The sequence below is a fragment of the Podarcis liolepis genome (assembly GCF_965112155.1).
Source record: "Podarcis liolepis genome assembly, chromosome: 13".
NCBI lineage: Eukaryota > Metazoa > Chordata > Lepidosauria > Squamata > Lacertidae > Podarcis > Podarcis liolepis.
The window spans coordinates 17,774,301-17,785,350 of NC_139573.1; the positions used below are offsets into that span (position 1 = coordinate 17,774,301).

At 49.7% G+C, this 11,050-nt stretch overlaps 1 protein-coding gene across 1 annotated transcript; it reads left to right on the plus strand.

Annotated features, from left to right (window-relative positions):
• Nucleotides 1-4,344: 4,344 nt before the first annotated feature.
• Nucleotides 4,345-10,778, plus strand: ASPHD1 (aspartate beta-hydroxylase domain containing 1). Its single transcript, XM_083469228.1, has 3 exons — nt 4,345-6,693; nt 8,952-9,065; nt 9,979-10,778. The coding sequence occupies exons 1-3, from the start codon at nt 5,937-5,939 to the stop codon at nt 10,086-10,088; spliced, it is 981 nt and encodes a 326-aa protein (XP_083325354.1). The 5' UTR covers nt 4,345-5,936; the 3' UTR covers nt 10,089-10,778.
• Nucleotides 10,779-11,050: the final 272 nt, after the last annotated feature.

The window sequence follows — 11,050 nt, forward strand, 5'->3', positions numbered from 1 at the left end:
TGTCCGTCACAACCACCCTTGCACCTGCCCTATGCAACCCAAAGGGAGTGATGAGTGAGTCCTAGGCTTCTGAAACGAACCCGAAACATGCGTAACTGAACTGAACACATATTCTTTGTCTTTATCGCCATCTTTCTTGTCTTGCCCCTGCCCTGGTTGTCAAATTTTAGACCGTAAGCTTTGCAGGGCAGGGACCAGCATTCCTGTAGTTTGTAAGAGTGCCATGCATATTTATAGTGCTAATAGAGCATGAATATTAATATTATAGGGCAGGTTATCTATTCATCATGTGGGGCAGTTCTGAGGACCAAGAAGTGAGTGTGCATCCTAAACACATACCCCCACACACTCACCCCAGTCCTTTGCAAACAAATGTTGAGCATAGAAAAATGCTTTATATCAAAACAATTTGCCCATCTAGTGCAATACTGCTTACTCCAACTGGCAACAGTTTTCCAGAGTCTCAGGCAGAGGGCCTTCTCATCACCTCCTACTGAATATATTGCTACCCTGAGACCCCTTAGGAGGAAAGATGGGGTATAAATAAAATAAAAGGCAAAATGGTAAATGTCCCCTGGATGGTTAAGTCCAGTCAAAGGCGACTATTGGATGTGGCACTCATCTCGCTTCAGGTCAAGGCAGCCGGTGTTTGTCCACAGACAGCTTTCCGGGTCATGTGGCCAGCATAACTAAACCGCTTCTGGTGCAACGGGACACTGTGACAGAAACCAGAGCGCACAGAAACGCCTTTTACCTTCCTGCTGCAGTGGTACCTATTTATCTACTTGCACTGGCATGCTTTCAAACTGCTAGGTGGGCAGGAGCTGGGACAGAGCAACGGAAGCTCACCCCATTGTGGGGATTTGAACCGCCAACCTTCTGATCTGCAAGACCAATGGGCTCGGTAGTTTAGACCACAGAACCATGCGCATCCCAGTTTTACCTTAACCTTAAATAAAATAATAAAATGAATAAATAAATATTTAAAATGATTTCTAGAGGGGTGGTGATTACACTGGGCAACAATTTTTTACTTTTTGAATGTTGTCTAGATTTCTACAGCTGATTTGGGGTATTTTTGTACTGCTGAATCAGGAAATGGCATCTGTTTCTCTCCATCAGGTCAGGTTTACTGTAAACTGAATGGTGGGCATTGATAAAGGTAAGTACACATAAATTGCATGTTGCTTCACCATTTTTCAGACTTTAGGGCTTGAACTTCCGTTTCTTGGAACTCCAGGAATGCTCAGTGGCAGGGAGGTCTCTCTTCAGAGTCCAACAGTAGTCAGCCATAATGACTGTGTCCCAGCGACCCTGATACCTGTCTCCATCTCTTTCATGTCCTGATGGAATCTCTCCCCCTGCTCGTCACTCATTGAACCCAGGTTCTCAGGAAACTGGTCCTTATGTGAAAATAGGTAGTGCATCTTGACGCTCATGTTGCAGCCCAGGTTTCTGAAAGCAGTCAGCATGTTGTTGACAAGTTCTGCGTAGTTTCTGGCCTTATTGTTGCCAAGAAAGTTCTCCACTACCAGAACAAATGCCTTCCATGCTTCCAGTTCCACTTCGTTCATTGAGTTTCCGAACTCTGGATCTCTGATGAGCTGACGGATCTGAGGACCATCAAAGATGCCAGCTTTCAACTTCTCCATGGTCAATCCTGGAAAAGCCTGGCACAAGTAAGTGAAGCAGTCACCATCCTTGTCCAGAGCCTTGGTGAACTGCTTGATTAAGCCGAGCTTGATGTGCAGCGGTGGGAAGAGTATTCTGTCTCTGTCCACCAGAGGGTCGTCGATGACGTTCCTTTCTTTGCAAGGCACCAATTCCTCCCACACAGGCCAGTCCTTCTTCATGTAATGCTGAGCATGGTCCCTACTATCCCACATGCACAGAAAACATGGGTACTTGGTGAAGCCAGATTGTTGTCCACCATCTTCAGGTCAACACAAATAAACCACTTATGCTGATCATAACCAATTTTCTCCAGCACATACTTCACCGCTTCATAGTTCTCCTTCAGTGTACTCGAGTGAGCCAGGGGTATAGAGGCAAACTGGTTGCCGTTGTGTAGCAGAACACATTTCAGTGATCGCTTGCTGCTGTCAATGAACAGTCTCCAATCTTTGGGTTTGTACTGTGGCACTCCAAGCTTGAGCAGAAGCTGCGCAATATCTGCACAGTACACCAAGTCCTTCTCTTCCGAGAAAAAACGGAGGTACTATTGATGCCTGTTGCGGAAGAAGCTGATGCGAGCACAGTCAGAGAGGAGGGTTTTTTTCTTCAATCTGGATGCCAACAGTTTGGCAGAGTCCTTTGACAAGCTGAGGTCGCGAACTGGATCATTCAACTCCTTTTGGGAAAATGGATGTGGAGCATCATCTTCAAGAACCACTTCTTCTTCATGTCCTTCAACACTGGAGGCATCTTCGTCACTAATGTCAGGAAGTTCTCCAAAGATAGGCACTGGAATTTCATCACAATGAGTTACAGGACGACGTGCTGATTGAAGATCAGGATACTTCGTGGGGCGGCTGCCCCATTAACTTAGTTTTGATCCCCCAACTTTATGCTATGCCGCACCAATTTATGGAAGATTTCGAGGTTTTATGACTTCAAACTGATCCCTTTTCAACATAATCACCCAGAACTATCGGACCTGAATACTTCTTGTCATTAAAATAATCATTTCTAATCAAAACAATTATTCGACATGGCATTTTACCCCCACCAACTTCTTCTAAAATGCTCCACACAAGCGTACATGTGAACAAAAACGTACAAAAAGACATGTGGCCATAACTCAAAAACTTGACCTGATTGAGCAAAACCAATGTGATTTTTGGATTCAGCGCATCAGATTCATCCTAAATCAACTGAAAAAACGCAGACAACAAATTTGTTGTTGACCAGTGTTATGAACTGGAACAAGACTGAGAAACCTCAGGCCTGGGAGCTGAATACAGCCTTCTAGGGCTCTCTGTTTGACCCTCAGGATTCTCCATGGGGCACACACCATCCCCAGCCATGCCCCCACTCTGCAGGCTACATCCATTCCTGCCTTTGCTTTGCACCCTCACAGAGTGCCTTTGCCCAGCTGGAATACGTCCTTGAACTGTGATAATGCCTCCTACTTTGCTGGATTGAGGATAGAAAGGGGTCGACATGTGTAGAAGCTAGGCCACTGTACAGAGATGAATTTCACATATGTTGGTTTTTCCACTTTTGCCTCTGGCCCCACCCACGACTGCCATGTGGCCCCCAGAAGGGAATGAGGCCCTTGAGCTGAAAATGGATTCCCAACACTGAACAAGAAGTTAAGATGTTGTTGTTTTTTAAAATCTTTTTTACTAAAGTTTCGTATGTGTGTTGGGGGGGGGGGTATGTGTTGCTGAGTGTAGCCCGTAAAAAGATGCTTCCTGGCAGATACCATTGGGCACTCCAAGAGAGGCAAAACATATTTTGGGGTTTCTCACAGGACTGTGTTGCCCTACCACTAGGCAGAATGAGGTCTCTACCCCAGGCAGCTGATTTTGGGTCCTTTGAGAAGACACAAATTGTTATTTGCTAATTATTACTGCACCCCCCCCCCCCCAGGGAGAGGGTGTTTGTGGGATCTTATTGAGTTACAAAATACCCTCGTCAGCCTTGGGCGTTATGCACACTGGCATGTGTGTGTGTGTGTTTCCACTTGTTTCACCTCAAGGAACTGAAAAACCCCAGAAGCATAATGAACCGCCAACTCTGAACTGCCCACCACTCTAAAAATCTCCAGTAGCAGGCGACATAAGAAGTTCTGCCTCAGACCCTGGAGAGCTGCTGCCCACCAGAGGAGACAGTACTTGAGCAGTTTTTTGGCAGGCTCTGCTTTCTAGAGTTGGTGGTCCATGAAGTTTCCTTGGGGGGTCGGTTGCCATGGGAACGGCTGAGGATGTAGCTGCCAGCAAGGGGCTAAATATGGCAGTTGCTCGTGGAGCACTTTATCCCTGGAGAGCATAGAAATGCAGAGAGGGTCATCTAGCCCAGTCCACTGCAAGGCAGGAATCTTTTGCCCAATATGGGGCTCGAACCCACAACCCTGGAATTAAGCGTCTCATGCTCTTCTGGACTCTCTGACCCTCCAGATGCGGTTGGACTCCTAACTCCCATCCCGTGGATGGCGAGCGGTCAGGGGTGATGGGTGTAGGAGCCAACTCTTGGGGCCAAGATCCCAAGTTCGGCCCCCTCAATAAAATATTTGAAGGTGTGTGGTTGCGTGCTGTGTCTTATGATCTATAATGCCTCCCCCCCCCCCGCAGTATCTTATTCAAGTTGGCAGTACAGTGGTACCTCGGGTTAAGTACCTAATTCGTTCCGGAGGTCCGTACTTAACTGGAAACTGTTCTTAACCTGAAGCACCACTTTAGCTAATGGGGCCTCCTGCTGCTGCCACGCCGCCAGAGCCCGATTTCTGTTCTTATCCTGAAGCAAAGTTCTTAACCTGAAGCACTATTTCTGGGTTAGCGGAGTCTGTAACCTGAAGCGTATGTAACCCGAGGTACCACTGTATTTATTCAATATTTTATTCAAGCTGGCGCCCCTAATGATGGGTGTTGGGACCCCCAACCACACCACAGGCCCTCCACCTCTGCTGCAGAGGAGTCTTAGCATGGTTCATGGATGGGGTGAGGAAGGAAATGCTGGCGTAACCAATGGAGACGCCGGGAAGGTCAAGGTGAATGCTAGGGAGGAGCAGTTGCTAGGTGCGGGGATGCTAGGCCCGTTGCTAGGGAAGGAGGTTGCTACGGGCACCGGGGCAGGGGTGATCTCGTAGGGGTGGCCCCGATGGGCGAGCTCATGCTGCGGCGAGGTTGGGGGAGGGAGAGGTGTTGATGAGCTCGGCCCCAGTGACGCTGCCCCCCTCCTTTTACTGCAAACCTGCGCCTGGCTGGGGCGCCTTCTGCATTGCACGTGTGGCCCCCGGGGGACTCAGGGAGGGACCCTCGCTCCCTTCCCCTTGTGCTGTATTGCACTCAGTTCCGGGAGTGGGGCGGGCGGTGGGGGGCGGCTGTTTATACAGGGCCCCGTTGCCCATTGCCGAGATAGATGCATCAGCCGGGGGTGGAGTGGGGGGGGGCGTCTCTTTACGCAGCGATGCCTGGCCTGGTGCTGATACGAGGAAGGAGACAGACGTCAAAGGGAGGGAGGCATCCCGGGCCGGGTGGAAGGGTGTGCTCGGCGGGTGCGCGGGGAAAGGGAAGGGGGGGCACCCTAATATTTTTCCGGATGTCTCCGGCAGCCTACGTGCACGGGGAGGAATTAGGAAAACAGCAATAGAGGAGGCTGCACAGGGAGCCGGGCTGAGGCAGAGGAGGGACCACAAGTGACTGGGGAAGCTGGAAGAGCAGGCAGCAATCTCAGAGGACTGGAGGGACTGCAAGCCGTCAGGTAGAGATGAGGAGGGGGTGAGAGAGGGATGGAGGGGATGAAAGGCGGGGAGGGAGGGAGAAGACTATTGGGGGAATAGGCTCAAGTAGGGAGGAGCGGTTAAGGGGGGCGTTGAGGATGAGGAGGGGGTGAATACATGGGTGGAGACAGATGCCCAGAAATATTGTGGGTGGGCTGCGAATGTGGAGAGATTTACTGGCCCAGAATACAGCAAAACAGAGCTAAGACCTTAATTTCTGGGGTGGCGGGAGGAGGAAATGAGAAATGTAGCAGTGGAAATGACTGAGTCAATGGGGCTTGAAGCCAGCCGCCCTCAGAAAACAAAGCGAAGCGGCGGAGGAATGGCTAGGTCTGTGTAGCGGAGGCCAAGCAAAATACTGAATGAGGTGCACCTGATTAAGAGCAAGGGGTTAAAAGGGCACCCGACCAATAGGGCAGGGGTCAGACGTTGAAGAATGGGAAGGCTGCAAGGAGCTGCCTGCGCTGATAGGGTGCTCTAAGCCCACCTGAAGATGCCCTCTATCATGGCCGACTGGGGTCTGCACGGCCTTCTCTCGCCACTCCTCCCTGACACTTCGTCTTGGCGCCCTCGGCCAGAGCCCACCATAGCCGTGCTGGGCTCCCTGGCCTTGCTGTTTGTTTGGTACTGCTACCGCGTGGGGAGCGGGCAAGCGGCCCCCGCCTCTCACCAGCAGGGCATGCCCACGGAGGAGCGATGTCCTCGCCGTGCCCTCGGGAGCGACGCTGCCAACCAGCGCCTGTATCGCAGCCTGCGAGACTACGCCAAGCGCTACTCTTGGTCGGGCATGAACCGGCTGCACAAAGGCATCCGAGACCAGGCCCATTACCAGCTGGGCGAGCGCCTGGCGATCCAGAAGCCCAGCGCCTTCTACCTCCCGGACTTGCCTTCTGCCCCCTACTTCCCCCGCGAGTCCCAGCGCCACGACGTGGAGATCCTCGAACTCAGCTTCCCGGCCATCTTGCGAGAGTTCGAGGGCATCGCGTGGGACTTTGCGCCTGGAGCGCCAACCCCGCGGGGGTGGACGGCCAATGCCAACCCCGGCTGCCATAGCTATTACCTCTACCGGCAAGGGGAGTGCGTGGCGCAGAACTGTCGCAGCTGCCCGTGGACGTACCGGGCACTCAGTGCGCTCCGCACCTTCGTCAATGCCAACCGCTTTGGAAACGCTTGCTTCAGCGTCTTGCAGCCTGGAACTGTGCTGCCCGGGACCTATGGGCCAACCAACACCCGGGTGCGATGCCATTTAGGTGAGCAAATGCTGGAAGAACAGCAAGGCGGGCAAGATATGGGGGCTTCAGTGTGTGGGGAAGCTTGCAAGGCCAGAGTCTTCCACCATGCATGTGTTGTCCACTAGCTGGAAATTCTTGAGTCCCTAAACAGGAGGCAGAGGACTTCTGTTGTTTATAAGTATCAGAAATAAGTACCCCTTAGGGGTCATTTTTAGGGCTGCAATATATAGTTGAGTAATCTGTGCCCTAGATCAATCAGCCAACTAGAAAATCTGTTAAATTGTTTGGAATAATGCAAGTACTTTCCAAAAAACATGCAGGTGGAAAGTGGCATCATAGAAGAGGCATTTCTTCCTGTGCGTGGGAATGCTTCTTCCAGGAAGATTTTGACTCTGCCATGAGACACCTCTAGAAATCAGAAGAATGCTTTCTTTCTCTTTAGAGCTATATGCTGAAATGTGTGATGATTTACGCATCAATTAATCAGCTAAAGCTCATACAGTTAATTAACAATATTTCTTTAAACAGAGCAACAGCCCTAATCACTTTATGGCAAAGGAATCTCATAAGACCTTTTCAGAGGCTAGCAGTTAAGAGTTGGCCTTCAGTCTGGGAAACTCTGGTGGCTTTGGATGAGTCACTGGCTGCTTCCACACTTTAATTTCCTCATATGAAAACAGAAATAATAATCTATCTTGCAGGGTAGTTGTTAGGTTCTTCAGACATTAACCATTGTAAAGCATGTAGTAGTAGTAGATTAGTTGGATATGTGGAAGTGGAATAACAGTAGACTTGAAGTTGCCTTCAACAAGAAAATGTAATGGTATCACACAGCTGTTCAGACCTTGAGTGTCATTTATTTATTTATTTTAAAAAAGCAAGTTTCTAGCTCTCAGGTATATTTGAAAATATGCAATATTCTCAAAGAGCTCTAGTATGCATTAGGCAAATTAGTATGCCCTGCATTGCCCCTGGTTCCTTCCTTCCTTCCTTCCTTCCATCCATAACGTTTTATTGGGTTTTACAAGCAAGGCTCATAGGAATAATAAATGAGACAAATAAATAGACCAAGTCCTGTTCCACCCATTCTGATCTCCGGCAATGGCCTGGTTTGCCTGTCATAGTAAGCCTGAGTGTGGCACAAACATACTGGCTTCCGAACACGTCACAGAAGGAACAGGAACTTGCACCTGCTGTCAGTGGCGTAGCGTGGGGGGTGCAGGGGGGGCCGGCCGCACCGGGCGCAACATCTGGGGGTTAGGGTTAGGGGGTGCAAATCCACAGGTTAGGGGGCGCAAATCCACGGGTTAGGGGGCGCAAATTACTTGCCTTGCCCCGGGTGCTGACAACCCACGCTACGCCACTGCCTGCTGTGCTCTTCGCTGAACTTTTTTGGGTCAAACCAGACAAGAGCTCAGCCAAGGTTTGTGTTGTTCAAACCCGGGGTCATACTTCAGGTCTCTGCTCTTTAGCCACTACCTCTAACTGTAGGGCCTACCTTGGCTACAAATTGTGGTTAAAGGTGAGACACCTTGACCATGGATTTGGACGGCACACTAAGCTTACCTGCCATGCTGTGATAATTGAAAAAGCCAGTGGGAGACAGGGAGCAAAATGGCTGCCATTTCTTCTTCCTCCTCTGCCCTAAGCTATGGTTTGGCCTTCTGTGACGTGTGAATGCAGCCTATGCGCCCCTCCTCCCCAGAAACCTTCTGTGACGCCTCACCCACATATTTCCGTCTTGCTCTGTCATTTGCAAGTAAAATCAGGCAGACAACGCCCCCAATTCCCTGCGAAGACTCAGATCAAGACTGTCAAAAAAATTATGTAAGTGCTTTGCTTTTTGTGCCCATCCTCTCTCTCTCTTTTTTTCTCTCACCCACCCACCATGAAGTCTTTTCTAGAAGGAGCTCTGCATACGAGCATTTTATCCACACCTTTCAGGATTGGGATGGGGTGAGAGAGAAGCAGCATTTCCTTGTGGGAAGGAAGAATGCAGCGAGGTGGGCCTGCAAAGGCAACAGCAGGGCCTTCTTCGGATAAGAGTGTCGTCCCCTTCCCAACCCAAAGAAAGCCAGTAACCAGCAACTGTCCTGTTTTGGAAGGAACATCTGATGACATCTCCTGCTCCAGTAGAGCTGGTTGCTATTTAAACATATCTTAAATTTATTCAGTGCTTTGAGTTGCTAGTCGAAAAGTGAGCTCTAAATCTGCTGAATAAATACACAAACTTAGGAAGCTTCCTTGTTACAGCCACCTCTTTCTCCCATTTCTAGGACTGAAAGTACCTCCTGGTTGTGAGTTGGTGGTGGGGGGTGAGCCTCAGTGCTGGTCCGAAGGATACTGCCTCCTAGTAGACGACTCCTTCCTGCATACCACGGCTCACAACGGTAAGAGAAGGGCTTTACAGGCTAAGGCTACACATCTGATGCCCTCCAGATGTTTTGAACTACAACTCCTACCAGCTCCAGCCAGCATGGCCAATAATCAGGGATGCTGGGAGTTGTAGTCCAAAGTATATGGGGGCATTAAACTGAGTTTGCCCCCCCCTTTTTTTTAAGAAATCGTAGCAGGGGTTGGGCATGGGGAAATTATACACTCAGCCTCAGTTTCCCAGTCTGTGAAATGGGAGGGGAAACATTCATGTCACTGCAGATTTGGCAATCCGTTTGTCAGGGGGTGGCCTGCCTTACTGCCTGCTCCGCTCACCCGTATGACTTCTCTTAAAGAGGTAAAGGTAAAGGGACCCCTGACCATTAGGTCCAGTCGTGACCGACTCTGGGGTTGCGGCGCTCATCTCGCTTTATTGGCCAAGGGAGCCGGCATACAGCTTCCAGGTCATGGGGCCAGCATGACTAAGCTGCTTCTGGTGACCCAGAGCAGCGCATGGAAACGCCGTTTACCTTCCCGCCCTATTTATCTACTTGCACTTTGACATGCTTTCGAACTGCTAGGTTGGCAGGAGCAGGGACCGAGCAACGGGAGCTCACCCCATCACAGGGATTCAAACCTCCGACCTTCTGATCGGCAAGTCCTAGGCTCTGTGGTTTAACCCACAGTGCCACCAGCATCCCCTAAAGAGATCTAACCTCTTTAAGAATAGTAGGGAGCTGACGTAATGCCATCCTGCTTGACACATTGCTGGCTGATCACCTGTGGTCGATCTTTACTCACCATGGGCAACCAACGGTGTGTGAATTTATGCAGCTGAGCTGCCTTGTCAGGATTCTGTGATGCCTTCACAAGATTAAGGATCTTTCACAATTTGAGGGTTACAGATAACTCTAACCATATTTGTTGCAGGTTCTCCCACTGATGGCCCACGGGTGATATTTATTGTTGATCTCTGGCATCCCAATGTGGCAGGACCTGAGCGACAGGCGCTAGACTATATCTTTGCCCCTGGTCGGTAGGTGCCTGCTCAGGATCAGGTATTGTAGCCAAGGGGGGGGGGGAGAAAACCCCCATAATGCCACCAATAGTGTTTGCTGCTCTTCACAATCATCAAAGCCTCCCACAATATTGCCTTGGAATGGAAACTCTTATTTTCCCATTGTGCAGACTGAACTGGGGCGGGGATGCCCTCCCCACTTCCAACTTTGGAGTTCTGCATCTGAACTAAAATCTACGCAGGGATGTATCACAAATGGGACTCCTGTTCTCTCTCTCTCTCAATGTGATGCTGTGACCTAAAATACTTGTTCTATAGACCTTTGTGACATGGTATACATTGGTTCCTCTTCTTGCCATTCTGTTGGTGGTATACACTGATCTGGATGGGTCCTTGTGGCTTGTTCTCATCTCCTGTGAGTCTGGGGTTATTCAAGTGCAAGTGCTGTTGTCTACAGTCCAGGACCAGAAGGCCTCTGAGTTCTACTGAAGTTCAACAATCCTGATTTTAGTAGCATGGACTTCTCCAGTTTTTTTGGAAATGGGTGGGTTGGGGAAGAGAAGCAAGCCAAGGTGAGCACTATTTCCACCTGTCTGTGATCATTTGTTAATTCCCACCCCGCATCTGTTACCGCGACGTTTTGTGTGGCAGGATTTAATCCAAAAAAGCCTTGCTAATTAACCTGCACCCCAATAAAATAATTAGAAGCCTCTGCCTCTTGTCTCAATTTTTCTCTACTGTGAGGGGAAAAAATTCAGAATCCTCTTTACTATTGGCTCAGTGTGAGTTCTGAGGCGTGGCTGAGCCACAGGCCATGAAGGAAGCAAACCGTGGCCTGAAGCATTGCTGTCACCCCGACATTTAATAAATGCCTCAGACTGGGACGTCACTGCTCAGAAACTTTGACAAAATCCAGTCTGGGAAAAGTCTACTAATTGGATCAAGGACGTCAATAGCCTGAGGGAGCAATATGTCACTGCAGAT